Source organism: Eretmochelys imbricata, chromosome 2 (assembly GCF_965152235.1).
Source record: "Eretmochelys imbricata isolate rEreImb1 chromosome 2, rEreImb1.hap1, whole genome shotgun sequence".
In the NCBI taxonomy this organism is placed as follows: domain Eukaryota; kingdom Metazoa; phylum Chordata; order Testudines; family Cheloniidae; genus Eretmochelys; species Eretmochelys imbricata.
Genome location: NC_135573.1, coordinates 153,648,286 through 153,672,986, shown reverse-complemented (window position 1 = coordinate 153,672,986; position 24,701 = coordinate 153,648,286). Strand labels below are relative to the sequence as shown.

At 41.6% G+C, this 24,701-nt stretch overlaps 2 protein-coding genes across 5 annotated transcripts in view; one reads left to right on the top strand and one right to left on the bottom strand.

The window, feature by feature from the left end:
* The window catches only part of ABITRAM (actin binding transcription modulator), a 46,948-nt gene that overhangs the window by 14,920 nt on the left and 7,327 nt on the right, over window positions 1–24,701 (top strand). Inside the window, exons 3-7 of one of the 4 annotated variants that reach the window (XR_013345240.1) lie at window positions 627–756; window positions 1,477–1,620; window positions 2,094–2,132; window positions 2,210–2,279; window positions 2,353–2,420. Coding sequence is in view for 3 of the 4 variants with exons in the window: in XM_077810846.1 (XP_077666972.1) it covers window positions 627–756; window positions 2,056–2,132; window positions 2,210–2,279; window positions 2,353–2,481 (406 nt within the window). In the remaining variant the exon portion in view is untranslated. Of the gene's footprint in view, window positions 1–626; window positions 757–1,476; window positions 1,621–2,055; window positions 2,133–2,209; window positions 2,280–2,352; window positions 2,735–24,701 lie in introns of those variants that run through there. The other 3 variants (XM_077810846.1, XM_077810848.1, XM_077810847.1) reach the window with 3 other exon arrangements.
* The window catches only part of CTNNAL1 (catenin alpha like 1), a 121,055-nt gene continuing 98,793 nt past the window's right edge, over window positions 2,440–24,701 (bottom strand). Inside the window, exons 12-19 of the mRNA XM_077810844.1 lie at window positions 24,393–24,430; window positions 12,384–12,434; window positions 12,126–12,280; window positions 8,866–8,914; window positions 7,384–7,440; window positions 7,102–7,221; window positions 4,308–4,391; window positions 2,440–4,229 (exon numbers count right to left, since the gene is read on the bottom strand). Of these exons, the coding sequence (XP_077666970.1) occupies window positions 4,068–4,229; window positions 4,308–4,391; window positions 7,102–7,221; window positions 7,384–7,440; window positions 8,866–8,914; window positions 12,126–12,280; window positions 12,384–12,434; window positions 24,393–24,430 (716 nt within the window). The 3' untranslated portion in view covers window positions 2,440–4,067. The remainder of the gene's footprint in view (window positions 4,230–4,307; window positions 4,392–7,101; window positions 7,222–7,383; window positions 7,441–8,865; window positions 8,915–12,125; window positions 12,281–12,383; window positions 12,435–24,392; window positions 24,431–24,701) is intronic.

Sequence of the window (24,701 nt, the reverse complement as noted above, 5' to 3'; positions counted from 1 at the left end):
CCCACTGCAACTTGAGACCATTACTCCTTGTCCTGTCCTCTTCTACCACTGAGAATAGTCTAGAACCATCCTCTCTGGAACCACCTCTCAGGTAGTTGAAAGCAGCTATCAAATCCCCCTCAGTCTTCTCTTCTGCAGACTAAACAATCCCAGTTCCCTCAGCCTCTCCTCATAAATCATGTGTTCCAGACCCCTAATCATTTTTGTTGCCCTTCGCTGGACTCTCTCCAATTTATCCACATGCTTCTTGTAGTGTGGGGCCCAAAACTTGACACAGTACTCCAGATGAGGCCTTACTTGAGTGGCTTAGCTCGCTACAAAGTGGGGGCAGGTGAGCAACCCTAGTGAAATGTTCAGAAGTTTTAGCCTGCAGTCCCAGATGAACCAGGTAGTCTGTGTTGAACTCTCCACTAAAGTTGGGTTTTGTGTGTGAGGGGCAACACCCCATGAAGAGCCTGAGTGAACCATGGAGTGAAGACATGCCCTTGGTAGCAGCTGAGTTGAATAAGAAAATATTGCTTTTCTTAGAACTAACTTACTACGGGAGGCAGTTATTTGCATATTAGAAGGCTAAACAATCCCAGGGATGAAGCTTAAGTACAGTAGGTAACTAACTTTTCTTGCAGAATCTGTGTCATCACGCTGGCAGAAGCTCATCCTCTTCTTCAAAATGGAAAAACAATTAAGAGTATTAATTACCAAATCAGTGCCAACTGCAGTAGACTTCAAAATAAAGTCTCTGGAAAGTCAAAGCGGGTATGGGTTTTTTCTTTTTTTAATTTTAAAACTATCTTGTCAGTTGACGTTTTACTTAAGTCCTTGAAATGCTTATCTCTAATGGTAACATAAAAAGGATCCACTATATCAGAGGCTGGTTCCTTTCCCAGAAAGAAATTCTTACGTGGTCTACCATTGTTGACATTGGTGCAGATCCTCCAAGATTAAAGAACTCCAACCTAGACTGCTCTTCAAATACCTGCAGCAGTGTCTATACTAAGCACCCCATTCCTTAGATCTGTTCTGAGGAATATGTAATACTGTTACAGTACCAGTGCTAGGGTTGTCTAAAGTAGTTTGCCCATACTGGTGTTAAGTGGTGAAAAATGTCAGACTTTCCCTATGGTGTATAGGGCTTAAAGGTGTCATGTCTTTTATTTTAAAAAAACTAGATCTCAAACATTAAAAGCCTCTTCAGAGATGTCAAGGACTTAATGGACATGAAAACTGCCCTTTTGTTGAAAATATATATGGCAAGCTTAGGGGTTGTCTAAAAACAGTCACATTGAAATTACACCTTTAGTTAAACCAGTGCAAAAGGTAGTGTGGACACTCATTTCAATTTAGCTTATGTTGATTTAGAACCAGAGTTTGAGCTAAACTGATTTTGGTTTAAGTAAGCTGTTAGAGATATGTGTAGATAACTCCTGAGGGCTGGTCTACACCCAAAGAACAACAAAATAAACTTCTTTATTTTAGGGCTTGTCTACATTACCAGCAGGGGTCGATTTATCAACTGCCAAGCACTCTCCTGTCGACTCCGGTACTCCACCAAGGCAAGAGGCGCAGGCGGAGTCGACGGGAGAGCGTCAGCTGTCAACTTTCCGCAGTAAAGACACCATGATAAGTAGATCTAAGTACATCAACTTCAGCTACATTATTCACATAGCTGAAGTTGCATAATTTAGATAGACTTCCCCCCCTGCCCCCAGTGTAGACCAGGCCTTAATATAACTGTCTTAGTTTCATGTAAATGTCCACACACACTTATTTCAGTTCATTTACACTGTTAAAAAGAAATCCTTAGGGGGATATTTGGTTCCTGCATTGTGGATAACAACAGCAGTTACTTTTAGTCATGTGAAAAATTTAGAAAAAGATAAAACTGAGACCAAAAGTCTTTTAAAACAAACAAACAATCTCGAAACACGTGACTACTTTGTACTGCTGATTGTAACAAGGTTCAGAATTTTCTCTCAATATGCTAGGAAGGCCACACTTGGAAAAACAAACAAACAAACTTCTTACAGTCATAGGAATTCTTTGTTTCACATGCAGGGTGCTCAGTTTCTAACAGAACTTGCCCCTCTGTGCAGGATATCTTCTTCAGATGGAGAAGAATATACTATATATAGGTAAGTATTTTTTTTTTTTTTTTTTTGGTATTTTGATTACAAAGCATGGTTTTACTAACACTGAAACCGCTTTGCAGTTGTATCAGAGGGCGGTTGATGGAAGTTAATGAAAACATTCTGGATAATCCAGCTATTCTACAAGAAAAGGTAAGAATTTTGCTTACATTGTTTTTTTTCCTTTTTATTCCTGTGCTATATATATCATGGTCTTATTTTCTAGCCATCTACTGAGGGATACATTGCAGTTGTACTACCCAAATTTGAAGAAAGTAAGACCATAACTCAAGGACTTCTGACACCAAAGGAATATGAAGAAGTTTTGTTGAAACGTTTTAATTCCACTTCATGAAGCTCTGTATTTAACTGAATACATAAATGTCTGAACTACACTGTGAGTAGCTTCAGAATTAAGTATTGCATAGATAACACTTGTAATCATCTACTTCCAGTATAGCCCATAGTTCAAGAGTTGTAACATGAAAGAGTTGTAAAATTGTACAGACTTAATGTAGGGGAATGAAATGTTTGTTGTTTTTTAAACAAGTGATCAGTAAACAGTCATCATTTTATTTCATACAGAAATAAACAGTTTAAACATTTAAGTCTTCTGCATCTTTTTGACAGGTTCAGTGTAGAAAAATAACTATCTTTCTAGTGCTTAATGTCATAAGGAAAAAACCTTAGTTTCACTTAAGTCATCTTACACAGATACACAAATGAAAACCATTTCTGACTGATCAAGATTAATCCCCAATCCCTAGTGTTGAGGATTTCAGCTATTTCTTCTTTGGTGCTGCAAAGCCAGCATCCCCATTGTGATGTCTATTACCAGCGAAGGACACACACAGAGCTACTGGTGAGATGACGATGCCCTACAAGAATTAAATACCCTTAAGACCTGAATCCCTTAGAGTACTCGACTGTTCTCAAAGTAGTAAAACAAGGAAAAAAACCCTAAGTTTTAAAGAAAAAAGAAAACAAAGACTAATGATATACAAGGCCAACAAAATAAGGTATGGCATCTGTACAAAGAGCAAACAGGCATCTCCAACGTTAAATGTATATTTCACTTGTGGTTAGAGTATAGTGGCTTGGAATCAAATAATGCCCTTTGTACAACGATTGGTCATAATTGCTATCAAAATATCTTTTCTAAGCGTTCTAAATCTTGCACTGTAAAAATCTACTTTATGAAACTTAAATATGCCATACATTCTAAATGAAGATTTCAGTAGTTTCACATGCATTTCAAATCCTACTCTAAGTTTTGATGATAAATCAAAAGCAGCAGTAAGATCAGCTATTTATCACTAAACCGAAGAGAATTCTTAAGTATTCACTGGAAATATAAAATGTGTCTGGAGGATGAACACATCATTAGTTCAGATTGACAGCAGTAAAATTAAATTATTTAAATCAAACTAGCCTAAAAAAATTGGCATGTGTATTGCAAACCAGCAGGAGGCTTTCGTTCATTGCAGAAGTATCTCATAGTTAAGACAGCAACATTCAGTGCTTGAGGCCAGAGCCTTCCAGATTATCTTCTGGATATTGGCCAACAATGAGACTGACAAACTTCCACAGCAGTAGTATATGCAGCACATATCCTCAAACTATCCAGTTTCTCTGCATAAATGTCCATTAGCAGCATCTTTGGGTGAAACTTCCATTAAGATGTTCACAAGTGTTATTTTTGTAACTAACAGCATTAATGTTGAGCAAAGGAGACACATTCACATTATAAAAATACAGAACAGTTAAAAACTGACCGATGATGCAACTCTTACTGTTAAGTACCAGGACATCTATTAGATGTGAGAAGGTCACAACAGCTCTAATTCAAATAACCTGCTTTATCTTTCACAAAAGAAAGCAACTTTGAAACTTGAGCCAGTTTGTAATTTCCACATGAAATTCTTCCATTCCTAAATACTATTATTTGCTCTCTAAAAATGTCAGATTTGCTACATGATGTTCCAAGGATTTTATTCCAAAGGCATCAGTTTTCCCTTCCATACTGTCGTCATTTGTATTTGTTTGTAATCTGTTCTCTCTCCATGGATGAGGTGATTTAAGCCAGCCATTTCCAGTTCCACACTATAAAAACAAAACAAAAAGCAGAGAAGCAGGATGGTTTTATTTTGTCTCATTGCTGCAAATGGATCATTAACTCACCTTTTTCAGTAGCTTGCAGCTGAGTGGGAGAACTTGGGATAATATGGTCATCACACCTTTTGTTTTCCGAATGCATGTGTCAACCTAAAACAGAATTCATGTAAAAATCATAATTAGATGAGAATATCACATGCTGACCCTTTAAAATATGAACAGATTCTTCCTTTTTAAAATTGACAAGGAACAGTCTCTTCACACTTTTATGAAATGCATCTGTGTGGCACAGACTCAGCTTGAATTATTAATAGTATTTGTCCTTTGACATTTTCCCTGTTCTGTATTGGAAAATGAAGTGTTAGTTGTCTTCTACTTCCTCCAGAAAGAACAATTTACTTGCAAGAGGGATCTGACAATCCAATCTATGGAGGTAGAGGTTTTACCTTCTTTCACAAAACAAGGAAGGACCAATCAGAATTCAGAACTTTCCAGTACCATCCAGGATATACTAGCTCTCTTGAATTCCTCATCTGGATTTTTTATTAACACTTGGATGCAATTTAAGGCGACAGCTGTTTTCAGTAATTCCACATTAGCCTACAGATAGCATCTGTCTTATAATAACTGGTAAGGGTATGCACTGAACACCAAGACTGCAGTTCTATGTCACTAACATGTTCTCTTTCTGAGAGCATGAGAGAACAGTTACTTACCTGTGGATACTTCTAAATGTGTTGTCCACACAACTTCCATTGTTGGCATACTTATGCCTGACATTGAATTATTTTGAATAGCAGTATCCATTCGGACCACGCCTGTGCCTTCTTGGTTCCCATAGCCCATGACATAAAGAGTAGGGAAAAGACGACAGGATATGGAATCTGTGTGGGTAACACATCTCAAAGATGCACAGGAATTGTAAGTAACCATTCTTTCTTCAAATGATTTTCTACACAAATTTCATGCGTGGTAATCAACAGGCAGTTATCCAGCAGGTAGGTGAGAAGCCTTCTTGAACAGTGTATGTAGGACAGCCCCGCCAAAACCAGCATCCAACATGAAAGCTTTCACCAGGAACAGTGAGTGGTAAATGTTTGGATTGAACTCCATATTGCTGGTTTGCATAACAGGGTATTACCTAAGTAGAGGTAACAAGAGCCTACTTAGCATGAAGGTAGTGTACAGAAGCAGAAGACTGTGTGGAAGAAAAGTTAAGCTCTTTTTAAAACCTCTATTCACCCTCTTCTTCCATGTAGAGAGCCCAGAAATAGAATTGCCTCTAATGGGCAAATATATTTTTCTGGAATATTTCATAACAGTAAATCCAAAGGATGGCATCATCCATTTGCAATTTATTAAGATCTGAATTTATCATCAGGAGGTTCCCACAATTCAGTCTCCCCAAGAGTTAGTCTTCATTGATGGCAGATGAAAGAAATAGCTTTATCTTTTATCCTTTTCACAGTAAATGGCATAATCTCATCACCTTTCAAAGTACAGAGAAAGAATTAAAGGGAAGCCATTTGGCAACTGTGTCCTATTTTTCCATAACAGACTGACAAGAACTATGGGGGAAACTTTTAGGACAACAATGATTTGCTAAATCAACACTGGTTGTGTTTATAGCGTAGAGATGCATAACTGACCTATTATTTACATAGGAATTGCTACCTAAGGCTCTAGAGTCAATGTGAGCCAAATTCAAGTTTCCAGAGGAATATTGCTCAGAGAAGTTTATGGAGCCAAGAACTGTCTTAAGCCTTGAGACAGGGGAATGAAAAACTTGGCTTCCCAATATTTCTTAAGGAGGGGAGGGATAGCTCAGTGGTTTGAGCATTGGCCTGCTAAACCCAGGGTTGTGAGCTCAATCTTTGAGGGGGTCATTTAGGGATCTGGGGCAAAAATTGGGGATTGGTCCTGCTTTGAGCAGGGGGTTGGACTAGATGACCTCCTGAGGTCCCTTCCAACCCTGATAGTTTATGATTCCTTTGCGTAGCACCTGACTTTCTAAGACCATATCCACACTGGGAATTTGGCAATGTAGGTGGACCAGGGCAAATCTCAAGCATAAACAAGGACAGCCACAATTTTCAGGTAGAGCTTACCCCAGTTTCAAGCAGAGATAAGTTCATTTGTACAAATCTTGACTTTGTCCCTACTTATGGTTTGGAACAATTCAGGTACATCAATGGCTGTCCACTGATATCTAGAATTGAAGCCAATTTCCAGTGTGGATAAAGCCTAACGATAAGAGAGCAGCCAAGCATCAATGACAGCCTTCACTGCTAGTGAGGAAAAACAATGGTAGAAATGACAGTGCAATGAGACCACCACCTACAGGAACACTGAAAGCAAGAGGTACTGTATCTTTCCTGAAGAAATTCTTCTCCTCTGGACATGTCTGAAACTGAAGCAAACAGTTCAGAGTATAGTTAACAAGTGGGTCAAATCTCCAGAGCCAGTAGATAGAACGGCTTCTTCGAAAGAGGAGGAGTTCTTCTGCTCCTCTATATTTTGGCTATTCTATATCGTTTTTTAAAAACACGTTTAAATTTTAAACAGAATATTCTTGTTAGGAAAGGGGAGTAACTTCTGCTGTTCATTCTGGGCAAGACAGCACAACTGAGGCATTAGTGGGACAGAGCTCATATCCTTGTGTGGGGGATCAGAAAGTTCCGCATTTTCATCACCACTCACGACTGTTTTGTGATAAAAGAAAAAACCCTACTAGAATGGACCAGATTTAAATCAGCAGTTCTGTTTTTTGTGCAAACAGCTGAAGTAGGCAAGTAAATGAGATTTCAAAACAAGGCTTGGATGCTTCTCCTAAAATGTTTTTTTTTTTAAAAAATCTTACCTTTGTAAATGTAGCATTTTTCCCCTGAACAGTGGTTTTAGCTGTTATCTGAAGCTGCTGGCACACAGGGATCAGCTTGTCAATCTCCAACAAAAGCAAAGGTGTGTCATCGTCTTCTAGCTGAAATACATTTTAAGATGTTAAAACCATTCAGTGTTACAATCACAGAACATATATGTAAGTTACAAGGAAAACCAGTGACCCCAAGCTTCCAGGCAAACACAAGTGTAATAAAGTAGGGAAGTAAATAATCACTTGTACCATTTGTTAGTCATACATTACCTGATTAGAAAAGGCAGTAAGAACTGAAGCAAGCTTTATGCCCTCTGTAGCAAAAACCTGAAACAAAAGTTATTCACAGTTGTTTGTTTATTTTGCAAATACATTGGATAGTTCAAGAACAATAGACCAGTGGCTCTCAACCTTTCCAGGCTATTGTACCCCTTTCAGGAGTCTGATTTGTCTTGCATACCCTCAAGTTTCACCTCACTTAAAAACTACTTGCTTACAAAATCAGACACAAAAATACAAAAGTATCACAGCACGCTATTAGTGAAAAAATGCTTATTTTCAATAGAATTATAAAATAAATCAATTGGAATATAAATATTGTACTGACATTTCCGTGTATAGTATAGAGTATGTCTGTGTGACATTTTAGTTTGTACTGACTTCGCTAGTGCTTTTTATGCAGCCTGTTGTAAAGCTAGGCAAATATCTACATGAGCTGATGTACCCACAGGGGTACACGTACACCTGGTTGAGAACCATTGCAACAGACTACTACTTAGTATTACAACAAAGCAATGTGCCATGCTCTGGAAATATTTAAAATTATATACATCTGCCTGCATTTTTAGGCAATTTTGAAATTACATGATACAGGACAAAATGACATTTTCTCAGATAAAAAAATTGCTTTCCCTGCAAAGATTCAGCACATGGATGCAGAGTGATGAGGTTTCATTTTCACTCAGTGGTTCCCAAATTTTCTTTGTTGAAGTCCTTGCAAGGATTTGGTCTATGGATGCCTCCTGGTGCTCCTCTGTTCCCATGTATTGCCCTAAGAGTTGCCACTACTACCCACTCATCCTCCATCTCCAAAATTCATTTTCTATCCCATGTCCTTTTATGCTATATTCTCCTGCATTCCTTCTTGTCTTTTCTATTATTTAAATTCTTTTGCTTTCCCCCTTCCTCCTGCTCAAAAGGCAGCTGCATGCTGCTCAGGGAAGGATGGAACGTCAGTTACAACTGAGCTGAGTGGCACACAGCAGAGAAATCTATGCCCGAGCCTGTAGAAAGCGAAGGGGCCTTTTAAGGAGCCACCATAGCAGCAGCACACATTTGGTCCGTGAGTGTATGTAGGATCTGGGTCGTACAATCTTCCCTATGCTTCCTTGGGATTAATCTGGTATCTTAGACTATTAAGATTCAATAAACAAGAGTCCCTTCGCAAACTGATTTGTACAGAAATTTTACACCTTTCTCAAACTAATATCCAAATTACAGAACGTCAAAGCTTGATGAGCACTGTCTTAATATTTTAATAGTAGCCCCTCAAACTAATTCCTGGAATGCAGGTATGCTGACTTTCAGGAAAAATACTACCTTAGTTATGGGGTGTCTGGGAATTTTTAATGCTAAGGACCTCAACTGCAGAGCTTTAAATTGCTCTGTAATTCAGATACAAGAACACCACAAACTGGCCATTAACAGCATCTTAGACAGTTTACTAATCCCTGTTTTCTCAATATAAATTACCTCTGCTTGGTGAAATAAATCCTGGGTAGTCTTCAGCAGCCCTTCTCCTCTGAAAGAGACAATAACAGAATTAATACCATGTACAGCTGGTGATTGCTTAGTCTGTTCCCTTGTTTTTTACATAATATGGTTTACATGCTTTTTCTCCTCCTAGAACTTCACCAAATGTAGCCATTATATACAGCCAGTCTGCTTATCTGAACAGAGGACTGGAAGGAACATCCAAGGTCACAGAGTCTAGTCCCCTGCTATCAGAGGCAACCCCCATTTCACAAATGATCCAGTTCCATCTTAAAACCAGTTAGGTTGTTTGCCCCCGCTACTCCTATTGCGAAGCTGTTCCAGAACCTCACTTCTCTAATGGTCAGAAACGTTCTAATTTCCAGCTCAAATTTATTCACGAACAGTTTATATCTATTTTTTCTTGTGCCAACGTTGTCCTTTAGCTTTAAAAGCTCTTCACCCTCCCTGGTGTTTACCTCTCTGATATATATCCCTCAGCATATAGCAGAAATTCTTGTTATAAATCCGTAAGTGCATGACCTTGCACTTTGCACTATTAAATCTCATCTCATTTCTATTACTCCAGTCCTCAAGGTCATCCTCTTCTTCCTGTGAAATATTCCAGTCCTCCTCTGTATTGATGATGCCTCCCAACTTTGTGTCATCAGATTTTATGAGCACTCTCCTTTCTGTGTCAATGTCCCCAGAGCAAACCTTGAACTCCACTAGGAACCTCCTTTCCAGACAGATAGTTCCAATTTCAGCACACCCTATTGACATTTCCCCTATAGCCAGTCAATCACACCCTTAATTCTTAAACTAATCCCTAAGTTCTCCAGTTTAACTATTAATTTCCCCTGTGGTACTGTATCAAATGGTTGAGTGAGGTCCAGATTTAGATCCAACATTTCTCTGGTCTAAAAAAAAAAATCCAACACAAAACACCAAAAATCCGTTTTTATTAAAAAAAAAAACTTAATGTATTAGTATTAGTCTTGCACAATTTACCTTTGGTAAACCCATTTTCCATTTACCTCCATGTCTTGTTCTGAGGTCTTACATACTATTGGAGTCAGATTAATGGGTCTGTAGTTGTCCGGATAACTTTTTCTCTTTCTTAAATATAGGTACTATGTCTGCTATTCTCTAGTCATATGGTTGGACAGATTAAAAATCCTTGCAATTCCATGTGTCAGTTCTTCTAGTATTCTGGGAGAGAAGTCATTATGTCCCCCTACCCTGTATGCATTAAGCTCTTTGGGTTTTGCTTTCACAGTGGATGTAGTAATTTCCATTTCTATACACTCCTTCCCATTAGCTGTCATGCTTTTGCCCTGTTATGGTGAGAGGCACTGGTCACTGCTCTGATCACAAACCTCAGACTGGGAGCTTGTTTACACTACGCAGCTTCTAGCGACAAGGCTCTTTTGCGGTACTTCCAGCCTGGAGAGTGCTCCTGCCGACAAAGCTGCATTTACACTGCTGCTTGTGTCTTTCGCAGGTTTTTTTTTCCTTTTCTTTTTAAGTACCCGCGAAAGACAAAGGTTTTGGTGACAACTGTGCAGTGTAGACAATACCCTGGGTATGAACACGCCTTTCAAGTAATGTAACTGTTAGGTTGAGTTAATCAGAAGTCCCCTCCCACCTAAAACAAAAGGGAGTTGTGAACCCACGCAAGAGTTCGCACTAAGTGGGCAGACCACACACACACACAGAATAAACAGAACACAGAGAGAGGCAGATGCAAAAAGTAAGGTAAGACAAACAGTTGCAGATTACAGTATGACCAGAGAAAAAAAGCTAGCAAGAGCACTTTTGTGTCTGGTGTTGGCTAAAGAGGCCTGGGGCTGTAAACTAAGAAAAGCCTCCTGCATTCAGAGAAGCAGGACTTTGTGCATTCCTTATAAACAAACAAGTTTTCATCAAAGAAAATACCAGACCATCAATTTCAAATGCCAACTGGAACATCTCCAAGATCTCTGAAATTTGATTAGGCCCTCAGATAGAAAAGGGGCAACAGCCCCCAAGATCTGTATTGTAATCCTTACTGAAAATTAAGGCAAAAGTATACATTTAGTTTCATTATCCTTGATTTCTACCCCATCCTCACAGCACAGTGGCTGTACATCTTTTCTTCTTCTCTGTTTATTTACATAGTTAAAGAATCTTTTACTATTTGTTTTAATTTCCTTTGTTTCAATTTGATTTACTTCAAGTAAATGTTCTATTATATAGATAAAACCTCCAATAATTAACATTAAAGCTACACATTTAAACAAAGTCAGGGAAAGCAAATATTAAAAGGTTCTTAAAATGTTAACCTGCCCACTCTGTACAAAATTTATATTTTCAATATCCTAACCAGTTGTCATTTCCTGTCAGTTATGACCTTTCAGATTTTTTCAGTCTAACTCCATCTTTTTTCCCCCCACCCAAGTGGGGGAGATGATTACGTATAAAGTGATATTTAAATGGAAAGTCTGAAGGGATTTTTCTATCATTTGTGTTTACTGGTGAGCAAAATGTAGGTCATAAGATGCTGAAGTAGTAGTTTTTTCATTCTTCAATCATTTCAATAGTTGCAAGGGTTTTTCCTCATTAAAAATCAAAATGAAAAAAATCACATCTGGACAGACCTCTCTGTGCAGAATGACATTTTTTCAGGAAGTTACAAACATTGGAATATGGGGTTATGATGAAAGACCTGCTGCAACCTTAATTGCAGTTTTCAAGATTTTGAAAAACAGAATGTAGCTATTTTTTTTGTAAGTTAAAGGAGGATTAACCTTAACATGTGACTTTTTTGCTTTTAAAAATTGTTACAAAAATTATATTTGAATAATGTCAATTTTTTTTTTTTTTTAAACATAAGCATTGATGTTTTCAAAGCTGATGAAGGGAGTGAGTCCCACAGTTACTGTTTGCCTTTCAAATGGGAGTTGTGTGACTAAGTCTCTTGGTCAGCTTTGAAAATTTTAGTGTATGTTTATTTAAAAAAAAAATATATATCTTTCACAGAAGGTCCTAAAAAGAGCTGCTTGCCAACACAATTATGTCCAGCACTTAGAAAAGCTTACCAAGCTGTTTACTGATGAAGTATTATACACTAGAATATAAAATCAGGAGGCATATGGATGAAACTCAATTATAGTTGCCTATGAAATGTTCTGCTTTTTCAATAAAGCCAAAACCTGTCTCTGGTTCTGTAAGTCCTACAAATACTTTTTTTCTTTTTAAACTGTATTCAGAGTAATTACCTGGTAAATAAGTACATGGAGTGGGCCATGCTGGATATACTTTGTCCATGGTGCACAATCTCATTCTCCTGGTCCTCCCATTTCTCAGTCTCAGAGTCTACATCAGAGGTGAGCAAATGCAGTTCTAATCCAAGTTTTCCAAGTTTGGCTTGTTCCTGTACATGATAAACTTACTGCATTTTTTCCACTCACTACATTCTTTATACAAATTAACAAATAATTAAAAGATTCAATACTAAATAGAGGGAAGCATCTTACCTCAGTATCAAGTTTGACTGGCTTTAATGCTTTCAGATTTGCATTATGCTTCTGTTTCAAACAAAAAATAATTGGAAGAAAAAGATTTATAAAAGGTATAGGCAGTCAATTTAGTAACAAGTCACGGAGTAAAATATAAGGTCATCTTTAGAAGTACTTTGCAGAATGGGATTTTAGTAACTAAGACAGAGGCCTACACGCTCCATATGAGAGATTTTTCTGTGTAAGGAACAGGACACTGTTTTCTGCTTGGGGTTTCTTCTAAAACATTCCTTGTGGAATGTGGGAGTGGGATTTGTGTCCAAGGAAATGCCATGAGGTTCTGCCCCTTAGACTTCCGAAGATTCACCCAGACCTCATAGCCCCCCTCCTGCATGGCAGCATGACCAGCTCAGAAGCTAAGTGGTCCTTGCGGATAGCTGCATCTCCACCCCCCCCCCCTTTTTTTTTTTAAATTGCCTCTCGGGTGATTTTGAAGCTATAGAGAGGAGCTACCTACTGGTTGACTCATCATCAGCTCCTTGTCAGGTTTCCAAACTGAAATCCACAGAAACCCAGGAGGGGCATGCTGCTTCCAGTGGCTGCTGCTCCTCCTCCTGTACCACTCAGATCCTTACTGACTGTAATGGCTGGAGGCCAACGCAGGCACATTCAGTGGAGCTGCTGCTTTTCTCATTCCATGGATTTGCTCTCTTTATAAAGCAGTGGTTCTCAACCTTTCCAGACTGCTGTGCCTCTTTCAGGAGCCTGAAGCCCAAACCCCACCACCTGGGGCTGAGGCATGTAACTTAGCTTTGTGGGGCCTCCTGTGGCTTGAGGACCCAGGCAATTGTCCTGCTTGTCACCCCCGAGACTGGGCCTGCACTTGCGACCCCCCTAAACCCATCCTGCGTCCATCAGGTTGAGAAATACTGATCTAGATGTGTTGACATACCCCCTGGCAGAGCTCTGCGTACCCCCAGGGGTAGGTATATCCCTTGTTGAGAACCACTGTTGTAAAGCATCTAGGCACAATGCAGCCTCAATCTTGCTTGAGGTTCTAGGCACTAATGGAATACTATTACTGATCTCCTGCCACAATTTGCCACTTGCTGTTACTTAACTTGCATGGAAGTTCCTGCCAAAGTTCCCAAAGGCTTATTATAAACTCTATGAATGTCTATCCAAAACACACTTTCAGGGGTCTTAGTTATAAAGAACTGATCTAATTCTGCAGATGTATTAGAAATGGGGGGGCGGGGGAAGGGGGAATTGCACTGGCACCAAATGATCCACCAGAGAATTTACAAATTCATAGTACTGAATGTCATTTAAGTTTGTTTCATGTAATATATTTTTATGTACAGTGGATTCTGCTTCTTATCAATCTCTTGGTTCGCAGCAAAAAGTTGCCATTATCTGGAAGTTGCCAATAAGCAGCAGGCAGGTTTATGATGCTGCAGCCAGGGAACGTTTTAACTGTGCCCTTTAACCATGTTACTGCTTTGCTGTGTCCAAGGTTGTAGTACAGTTCAAAAACACAGATCACACACAGTTAAAGCATTATCTATATTAAAGACAGAACCATGTTTTAACTCTAAAAGGGACCATAGTTGTGCAACTGAATTCTTTCCTGACATGGTTGTGGTAGTATAGAGATCCCTTACTGTATGAGGTATTTATGGCACTACATAACAGAATAGGCTGCCTTCTCCCAATAAAGATATGTTATCTTAAAGACAATTGACACAAATGTGCAAATAGGAGAATAATACTTTGAATAGCAATTCTCAGTTACGAATGACTTTCATTTCCTGTTACTGTTCCTCATTGGAGATTTTGCTGGCTTCAGTAACCTTACTGAAGTACCACCTTTGGGGACCCAGCCATCATCCAAGGATGAGCACATAGAGATCTGCATATCTATATCAAGCACACACAAAAGCATTCATACATTTTTGTAGATTTGGGCCCCAATATGCCATCCATAAGTACAGAAAAGAAAAAGTATCTTCATAAGATAATAGCAGAGCGGTGTGGTTTTGGTGTCAGTTTCAGAAAAGTTGCTCAACACTGATTTCTCCCTCTACAGCGGTGGGCAACCCGTGGCCCACAGGCCGCATGCGGTCCATCAGGGTAATCTGCTGGTGGGCCGTAAGACAGTTTGGTTACATTGACCGTCCACAGGCACAGCTGCCCGCAGCTCCCAGTGGCCATGGTTCACTCTTCCCAGCCAATGGGAGCTGTGGGAAGCGGCGGCCAGCATGTCCCTACTTTGGTTTCATCCTTTATCAGGGCAGAAACATCAAAATCTCAGAATTCTTCATGAAGTGAAATACTCCAAAAGTATTTTGTTTCAACTTCATTGTTCTGATTTATTATAATTTGTCATGTATCTAAAAGTTTAAATGTTTTGACTCTTATATTACAATTAATAAGATAACAAAAGAAAACAAAGTTAAAAATAGAGGTTACTTCCCTGTAACTGGAACTTCTTCAAGATGTGTGATCCCTAACTGTATTCCACATGCGAGTGCCCATGCGTGCCATATACCCCAGTCCAGAAAGTCTAACAAGCAGTGTCCATCAGCCCGCGTGTACTCAGTAGTCATCCTCATGCTCCAGACCAAGTGTGTAAGAGGAAGTGCAGGCTGAAGCCTCTCCAGTTCCTCCTCCTATCGTGGATCGAGGAGGATCTGAAGCAGACGGGACAGAGGGTGCAGTAGTGGAGTACAGATAGGGACCACACATCTCGAAGAACTTCCAGTTACAGGTAAACCTCCATTTCTTCAAGTGCCAGCGCCTATGTGTATTCCACACCTGGGTGATTGACAAGTAGTGTTGAGACTAGGGTGTGTGTGAGGATGCCTGAATTAGCTCATAATGTTTTGTAAATGGAGCTCCAGGTAGCCACTCTGCATATGTCCAGATTTGGTACTTTCTGCAGGGATGCTGTACAGGCAGCTTATGCACTTGTGGAAGCACACTTCCCTCTGCATGGGGTAATTCACAGCACATGATGATGTAACCAGAACTCAGTTTAGAGATTCTCTGAGAGGATATAGCTTGTCCTAGAGTCCATTCCACTATAGCAAGAAATAGCCTAAATGATTTTCTGACAGGTGTGGTCCCCTGCAGGTAGAACGCTAAGGTACGTCTGAGGTTGAGGGAATGATGTCACCTCTCCTTAGCAGAAGCTTAGGGTTTCAGGAATAAAATACGTAAGCGGATAGTTTGGTTGATGTGGATTTCAGAAATAACCTTGAGGAAGAATTTAGGCTGTAGGTGAATGGAGAAAAACAGCATATGGTGGGTCTGCTAGGAGGGCTCCATCTCACTCACCCTTCTGGTTGAGGTAATAGCAACTAGAAACATGACTTTCACGGACAGGTGTGACATGGAGCATGTTACTACGTGTTCAAATGGTGGCCTGGTGAGTGCTAACAGGATGAGGTTGAGGTCACATTCAGGTATAGGTTTTACAACTGGCAGAAAGGTCTTACTAGGCCTTTCATAAACCTTGCTGTCAGGAAGGCACTGACCGCTTCAAAATGGACCCATGGTGAGCTAATGGAAGGACTTAGTTTTTTAAAAACAGGAAATAATCTTAAACAACTAGGATATTTGGAGAAGTTGGAGGAGGCTGTTTATTCTGAGCCTAGGTAGACAAGTGTCTCCTTTTAGTTAGGTAGCAAGTTCTAAGTCTTTCCTACTTAGAGTAGGAATAGCTTGGCTTGGCGCTGAGCAAGAGTGTTCTCGTTCTGATGCCTATCCAAAACACTAGGCCATGAGGTGGAGAGGGTATGGATTGGGGTGTCTGATTCTGCCCCCTTCCTGAATAAGGAGATCCAGGAACGGGCAGATCCTGACAGGAGGATGGCTTGACATTCTCAGGAGCTACATGACCAAAAGTATCTGGGCCAGTCGGGCATGAGAAGAATGACTCTGGCCCTGTCCTGAGGGATGTTTCTCAAGACCTGTGGTAACAGGGGAATGTGAGGAAAGGCATCTCTGAGATTGTCTGTCCATGACAACAGGAGAGCATCATCCTGGAAGCTGTGACCTATAGCTCCTCTGGAGAAGTACAAGTGAAGCTTCCTGTTCATTTGGGACGTGAAGAGATCCTATTGAAGTGTTCCCCACTGCGTGAATATCTAGCTCAGGATAGAGCGGAGTATCTCCCATGCATGGTCTGCAGAGAAGTGTCCGCTCAGGTTATCTGCTGGGAAGTTTTGGGCATTTGGAAGGTATGAGGCTGGAACAGTGATGTGGTTTGTGATGCACCAGTTCCAAAGCCTGACTGCTAGGAAAAGGGGAAGACATCTTGCTCTACCCAGTTTGTTTATGTAAAGCCATGGTGATGTTGTTGGTCATTACTTGGACATGAAAAGAATGAATGAGTGAGAGAAAAGCCCTGCAAGCCAGGTGGACTGCTCTCAGTTCCAGTAAATGGATGTGCAGTCTGGCCTCCCAGGCGGTCCCGGTACCGGGTTCAACCTCCTGGTAAGAGAGATACGACCATGATGGGAAAAGTCACTCTGCTGTTGATGAGATCCTGATTTGGTGAGTAGACTGACTAGAGCCAGGCCAGTGGGCAGCGTAGAGTGTGAAGCCTGCTGAATGGTGTGTCATAAGTACAGGAGGCCATGTGGCCCAGAAGAGAAAGGCACATCCTGACCATAGTCCTTGGTCTGTGAGTGCTATCAGCTTGCTCATTAACTAAAATCTTTCCATGGGGAGGAAAGCTCTTGTTGCAGTGGAGTCCAGTGTCACTCTGTTTAAACAAAGAAAAGTCTTTTTCAACACCCACACAGATGATGAACTTTATCAGACACCCAGCGCTTCTAGAAGATGTAGAAAGAACGAAGATGCTGATCTGAACTCATGGCTGCAATGACTTACTACGAGCCAATTGCTGAGATATGGGAAAACTGTAATCCTGACATCTCATTTGGGCTGCCACCACAAAGACGACCTCTGTAAATACTCTGGGTGCTGTTGCTAGTCCAAAGGGAAGGTCTCTGAACTGCAAATGTTCCTGACCCCTTCAAAACCAAAAGGAACTTTCTGTGGGACAGATGGATATCTACATGGAAATAGGCATCCTTCATGTTGCTTGCCACAAACTACATTCCCTCCTGTAGAGAGCGGATTAGTGATGCTAGTGTAACCATCTTAAATTTGGCTTTTGAATAAAGATGCTCAGTTGTTGAAGGTCCAGAATGCGTCTCCACCCTCTGTCTTTTTGGGGGACTAAAAAATAAAGGGTATAGAACCCTCTTCCTTGATACTGAGTTGGCACTTGTTTTATTACCTCTTGTAGGAGGAAGCAGTCCGCCTCCAAACACCTCATGAAAATGGTCCCTGAAGGGGGACCAGGAAGGGTTTTGTGAGGACGGGGGGGGGGATGGGGGACTCTACAGAGTATGCTTGATGGATAATTTCTAATACCCAACTATCAAGAGAGAGTCCCAAGTTTGGGTGCAAAGTGAGAGGCAGCTCCCAAAGATAAGGAGGGGAGAGTTAGACGTGGGTGGCATCAATAGGGGTGGGTGGATCTTGACTGAGGTATCAAAAGCATCCCTTAGTGGGTAGCTGGGAATGATCAGAGGTTCCGGTAGTAGAGGGGGGCTGAAAAAATAGAGGCCCCTGAACCCTCTCCTTACACAGGGGTTTGGCTGGATGCTTATGGCACTACATCTGCGGAGGGGGCAGCCTTGGCTTATACACCTGCCTCTGGTGTTTTCTCCTCTGGACCAGAGTGTAAATTCCCAAGAAGCATAGGAATTGATGTTGAGTCTTTCATCTGATTTTCTGCTAAACAAATCTGACTTGTCGAAAGGCAAGTCCTGCATGGTGTACTGGACCTTCCTGAGGAGTGATGCCAAGACCCATGCCTCATGACTATACCAGTGGCCAAGCCTGTGGATGCAGTGTACACAGCAGCTTGAATTCCCTTCTTTGCCCGTCTATGAAAGACTGAAATTGGGCTCCGTCCTCAAGGAAAGCTTGTCCTTAAAGTTGGCCAGCCTGGAGTAATTGTTAAAATCATAAAATCATATTTTGCTAACAAGGCCCGATAGTTAGCAAAATGGAGTTGCAGGCTTGTAGAAGAAAAGTCTTTTGTCCCCAAAGATCCAACCTCTTTCAGCCCATGTCAGCTGGCGTGGTCTGGGATGCTGCAGTCTCTCTCTCTCTGTGGCTGTATGTACAACCACAGCATTGTTGCCAGGTGGAAGAAAAGAAATTCAGCCCCTTTGGCAGGGACAAATCAGAGTTTCTGAGCCCTCTTAGGCATGGAGGCACGAGGCTGCAATGTGCCAAACCAACCTGGCTGGCTCCTGGATATCCTCATTAACTTGGAGCGCCACCTTCCATAGTCCTACAGCTGCAGAGTATCTAGGAGCTGATGTTGGGAGTCCCTGACCTCCACCAGTGGTACCTGGAGGTCATTGGCTATCCCCTGCCAGAGCCCCTTGTACTGCTCATGGTCATCCACTAGAGATGGTGAAGGTGGAGTGACAGCTTCATCCAGAAACCAGGACAAGATTCCTGTTGGCACTATCGGTTCCTGCAGACCCAGGTCAACATCCGCCTCCTTGTACTCTTAGGAATCTGATGGGCGCCAGCTAGAAGTAGTGTGGTTGGATTGTGGACAGCTCTGGGACACCTACTATAGGGGTTCCAGGGGCCCGAATAAGCCCAAATGGAAGGATCAACCGTGTATGGGGGGGTGAGAAGGGGGGAAATGACTCTATGGCATCGGGTAACAATGGTCCCTGGGAAGTCGTATTTGGGAGGATGGCTTTCAGAGTTCTTTCACTGTTTACCAGGACTCAGCTCTCTATGAGGAGATGAACCAGCCAGGGTATCCAACTCATCCGAATCTAAGAAGTCCTCTGTCTCCACTGCTTGGGCCAATGGTTATGGAAGGTGGATGCTCTTGCCCAGGGGCTGGAGAGGGGACTGTTCTTTGCTACACCAGAAGACTTGACTGCATCAGTGATGTGTGTGTTTCAGGATGACCAGGCGTAGCATACGTGTCCACATGACCAGGTGTTCAGGGCATTTCTAATGGTCAGGATTGACAGTTCCAATACATTCCGGGAAGTTGTAGTTGGGCAGTCCTTGAAGGGCAGGCTGGTACCAAGGAACCATCAGGTCCAGCACTTCTGGATGGACTCAACAGATGTCAGTCCTTGCGTTTTGGAGCTGGTGCCACCAATGGTACTGACAGATCCTTTTCCTTGTGCGCTTCACCCTCCAGCCTGGGGATCTTTTGTGGTCATGGACCAACAGGATGGGCTCAGGGAGGAATCCCTTCTTTTATGGGAAGATTTGAATGAGGATCTGTCCTTCCAACCATGTGAGTGCTCCCTCATGGCAGAAAACACACCTTAGGCTTTGCTGGTGTGGGCTCCATTCCTAAGTACGTGCTTGAAGGAGTGCTGCTAGTCTAATGGGGCCCCATGTACAAGGCGGCATCTCTGGCCCAGATCAGAGTGAGGCCTCACAGACTTCTCCTTAAGGCCAATGGGGGCTGCGGGAAGCGGCGCGGGCCGAGGGATTTACTGGTTGCCCTTCCCGCAGCCCCCATTTGCCTGGAGCAGCGAACTGTGACCAGTGGGATCCGCGATCGGCCAAACCTGTGGACGCGGCAGGTGAACAAACCAGCCCGCCTGGGGCTTTCCCTGAACAAGCGGCGACCCTAGTTTGAGAACCACTGCCTTAAGGTGTTTCCTTAATCAAAGCTTATGAACTTGGAATATTTGTGGTGGAAACGAGTGACAAATGTCGCACTTCACAGCAATATGCATCTCACCCAAGCTGGAGAGAGAGCTTTGGGGACCATCGCTCAGAGAAGGAGCAAGGACAGAAAACACTGTACTTGAATGCGGGGACTCTTTGCGTAGTCCCACACCAGGACAAGGAAATAACTATTTACACTAACTCTACTTACATAAAAATTATTTATAAATTTGCAGACCACTAAGGATAAAAGCAGGAAAAATCTGTGGGCTTGGGGATTCCAACTCAGGCCATGCAGTGGTGAGAAGGAACTGGAGAGGTGTTGGCCCACATTGCCTCTTACGCCCTCAGTCTGAAGCATGAGGAGAACTACTGCAGGTAGGCAGGCCAATGGACCCTGGTTAGAATTTCCTGACTCAGGCAGATAGCGTGCATGCGCGCACATGTGGAATACACAGCACTTGAAGAACAACAGAATATCTGACTACTTCCCATGACAGTTTCAGTGTATTCCCGTGAAACATTTTGTTTTTGTCAAATCAGCATTTTCCAACTGGAAACTGCTCTGTTGGAAAATGTTTGACCAGGTCTACTTCAGCTATGAATCTGTCCCAGTCTTTTGTGTCTTTGTATCTCCCTCCTTTTCTGTAGCATTTCTATACTCCGCCTTCCCTTACCCCCCTTTTTAAGTGCTTTTCTCCCTCCCCCAACCACACACACTTTTTTCTTCCCTATACTTTATACTACTTTTGCCTGTTTGGTGTTTGTTCTCAAGCAGCGTAGATGCAGAGCCGGCAATAGGGAACCAACCAGGATTATTCAATTTCTTTCTATATCAAGCTTTTTACACATGAAGCTGCCTCAGAGGGAACTAGGATTCTGACTAGTAAACAGGGCCGTCCTTAAGCATATGCAGCACACAAGGCTGCACAGGGCACCAGAAAATCTGGGGCATCCCTGGGTCTTAGTGTCCACCGGAGTCCGCCCTCTTCCTATCCCTGTTCTAACCCTTCCTGCAGGCTCCCACAGCTAGCTGCTGCAGCCTGGTGACTCTTACTCTGGAGGGGATCTAGTAACTTAAAAGTGAAAAAGCCTTCCAGCCCTATTAGCACAACATTGAAACTGTTAAAGAGCCATTCAAGCGGTAATAAGAAAAGGAGTACTTGTGAAGCCATTTAACAGGCATTTGCCAACTCCAGATATATACTGTCAGTTTCTGACTTTACTAACAAAAACAGTTGTGCATTACTGTAGTGCTTGGATCTTCAGACATAGTTTTTTAAATAAATCCTTCAAAAGACCACTTATCTAAAATACACATTTTTATTTTAATTACTATAGTACAAAATGACAGGTTTCAGAGTAACAGCCGTGTTAGTCTGTCTTTGCAAAAAGAAAAGGAGTACTTGTGGCACCTTAGAGACTAACCAATTTATTTGAGCATGAGCTTTCGTGAGCTACAGCTCACTTCATCGAGGTGCCACAAGTACTCCTTTTCTTTTTGTATAGTACAAAAAACTTCCTTCCGAAGTCTTCCTGTCCTTTCTGTCCATCCCTTACTCCCTTCATCTGTTGGGGAGACTAGCCCTTCAAGGGACAACACCCCTTTCCTTCCAGATAGCTGGACAAATGAGTTTTCCTTTCTTTACTTCTGATTATTTGATGAATTAGTTTTAAGAGAACCATCCAGCAAAATCAGTATCTTAGTAAGACATAAAATCCTTTGTTATGCCTAAAGTCTTTGGAAACATATTTTTTTAAAGTTGGTGAAATTTCATAAACATGTCTGTTGTTATGGAGATCACACAAAGTAAATTAGTGTTCCCTTTTTCTAAAAGCAATGCACATTGTTATGAACACACTAAACCTCTGACTGATTAGTTTAAAATAATGTCTTTGTTTCAGAGAGTTACATATGTAGTAATCTGGAATGATTACTTTATGAAGGCTTAAGAGTACATTTAAAACATAAAATCAGCTTAGAAATACTGATTAAGAAAATGTAAAACAGAGAAGAGCTGCATCATGTATTCCATAATAATTAATGTTGTATTCAGCAGGACAGCTGACTTGCCCTTACTACAAAGTTTTTGCAAATAAATCTCTGACAAAACTTCAGGGTCTATCAAAATACCTGTGACTGACATTTTTTATTCCTAAATTTAGTGCTTTTAATTAGGTACCTTCTGCATGTCCAGTCGTCACCTTCTGGCATGTAGTGGAAAACATGCTCCATTTTCTTTTGAAAAGAACATTCTTATGCAATTTCTTTCTAATGTCATTTGCTTCATTTGGGTTCAGGGATTTGGCTGGAAGGGTGTGATCAGGGAGGGGGAGAGAAGAGAGGAGGGAGACAGTGGGGAGGGGTGGGGCCTGGGCAGAGTGGGGGCAGGGCCAGGGCCAGGGGCAGAGCTGGGGTGGAGTATGGGCAGGGCCACAGGCAGAAGAGGTGGGCTAGGGAGCTAGCCTCCCCAAGTGGCAGCTTTACCCACCGCCGCCCATGACAGCAGGTAAGAGCGGGTCGGCTCCCGCACACCTAGCACGCGCTGCAGTGTTCTTAGGCAGGGGCAGTATTTATAGAGTCGAATGCGCCACTGCTGTGCATTCTGCCTGAGGGAGAGGGTGCGGGGGTCTCTGCGGGGAACTGTGACTGTCCGCCACCGGGAGGTGGGCTGGGTGGCTCGGTATCCTTTGCTGCCTCATCCCTCTCCCGCACCGGGCTGCGAGCCTAGGCTGCTGTCAGGCATAGGGGCACCAGTTTAATAATACTGCAAAGGGCCCCATAAATCCTAAGGACCGCCTTACTAGTAAACCAACAGGAAAGAGTCCATTTATCTTCACAATACTCAACAATGCAACCTCCTTACTCTTTCTTGACCTCTCAACTCTTTTACCCTTCTGCAATGTTCTGTTCTTTAATGCCAGGGATAGCTCAGTGGTTTGAGCATTGGCCTGCTAAACCCAGGGTTGTGAGTTCAATCCTTGAGGGGGCCATTTAGGGATCTGGGGCAAAAAAAATTGGGGACCGTGCCTGCTTTGAGCAGGGGGTTGGACTAGATGACCTCCTGAGGTCCCTTCCAACTCTGATATTCTATTATTCAGTGATTCTAAGAGCTTTCAAAGACAGCAGAGCAGTATGATTTATATCCCCAAACCAAAGCCTACATAGATGGTTCTTCTGGGGACAAACTATATGTCAGTAGTCACTGAAGCAGTTAACCAAAAAAATTGTAGTCATCTCTCCTCAACCAACTTATCTACTTCCAGAAGGTGACATTCACCCCTTTGCAAAAGGCCCAGCACAGCACCACTTAAATCCTAAGTAACCCCTTAAGTAGGCTCAAGAATGAATAAATTTTATCTTTAAGGTATTATATCTCTTCATTAAGGGTAAAGTAACAGTTAAAGTATTGCTTCTGAAACTGCTGCAGAAGCGTCAAAGAAGACTGATTCAAAGACTGTTCAAAGAAGAACAGGTGATTATACCATACCACCAACTCCTCAATGCTACAGGTTTAGAAAAGGGATCAGGGCAAGAGAAAAAGTTGGAGACAATATTATCATTTCCCTTCCCCCATGAGAGGACTAATATGTTATTGTGTTCTTTTTATGACTATATTACAAGTAATACTAACAGGACTTACTAGATGGTTTACCAGGAGATGGATATATTCAGAAACAGTGTATTATATACTCTAGATTGATCTGTTGACCTTCTGTGCAGCATAGTAATAAACTGATTTATCACATAAAAAAATGATGACAAAGTCTGAATGAAATTTTTTTTTTATTTACAGACAGTAGAGCCTCGTTCCCATGGACACCTCCTAGTATGCACAAACAAGTCAATTTTTCCTTCAATAAAAAAGAGTTACTAACTCGGACAATAGTGCAGGGAAGTGTCAGGTCACAAAACTTATTTTTACAATATATTACAGTGCAGTCATGATACTGTAATAATCAATGTACTATGGTACATCTTGTAAAAATAAAGTCAGATATTCTGTACATTTCAAACTATAATTAAAATTAAGCTAGAATTGTAAAGTAAATAACAAAAACATATTTTATGATGGATTACCCTGGCTTTTTAAAATGTATACTCATTTACTAACTAATTCAGTAACTCACAAAGGGCCATACAATCAAGGTGTGCATTAACAAGGTTTTATTGTCTGTGTCTTTACAAAGCAGTTAATACGCGAGCAATATGCAAGTTGTGGGGGTCAATCAGTTATCAGATGTACAACAACAAAAAAAGTAACAACCCACAAAACTTACCCCTGGCCTGGGAAGTGATAGGTAGGCACGCTTCTCTCCTATGAACATAAGAATATTTGTATGCAGATTTTAATGAATACCATAATACTTCCAGTTTCACCCTCCCTTCACTTTAAATTATAAAAGAAACGTACTTATCTGTAATCCTTTCTGAAGTTCACTCAGAATTTCCACTCTTTACCTTGTGCTTCCAGAGACAGACAAGCTGGGAACTCCCCTACTGTTTAGATTTTTAACCCTCAGTCACCAATAGCTGAGCATAAGCCCCTCCCCTTTCACTCCATTCTGACTTCTAGTGCCTCCGGACCC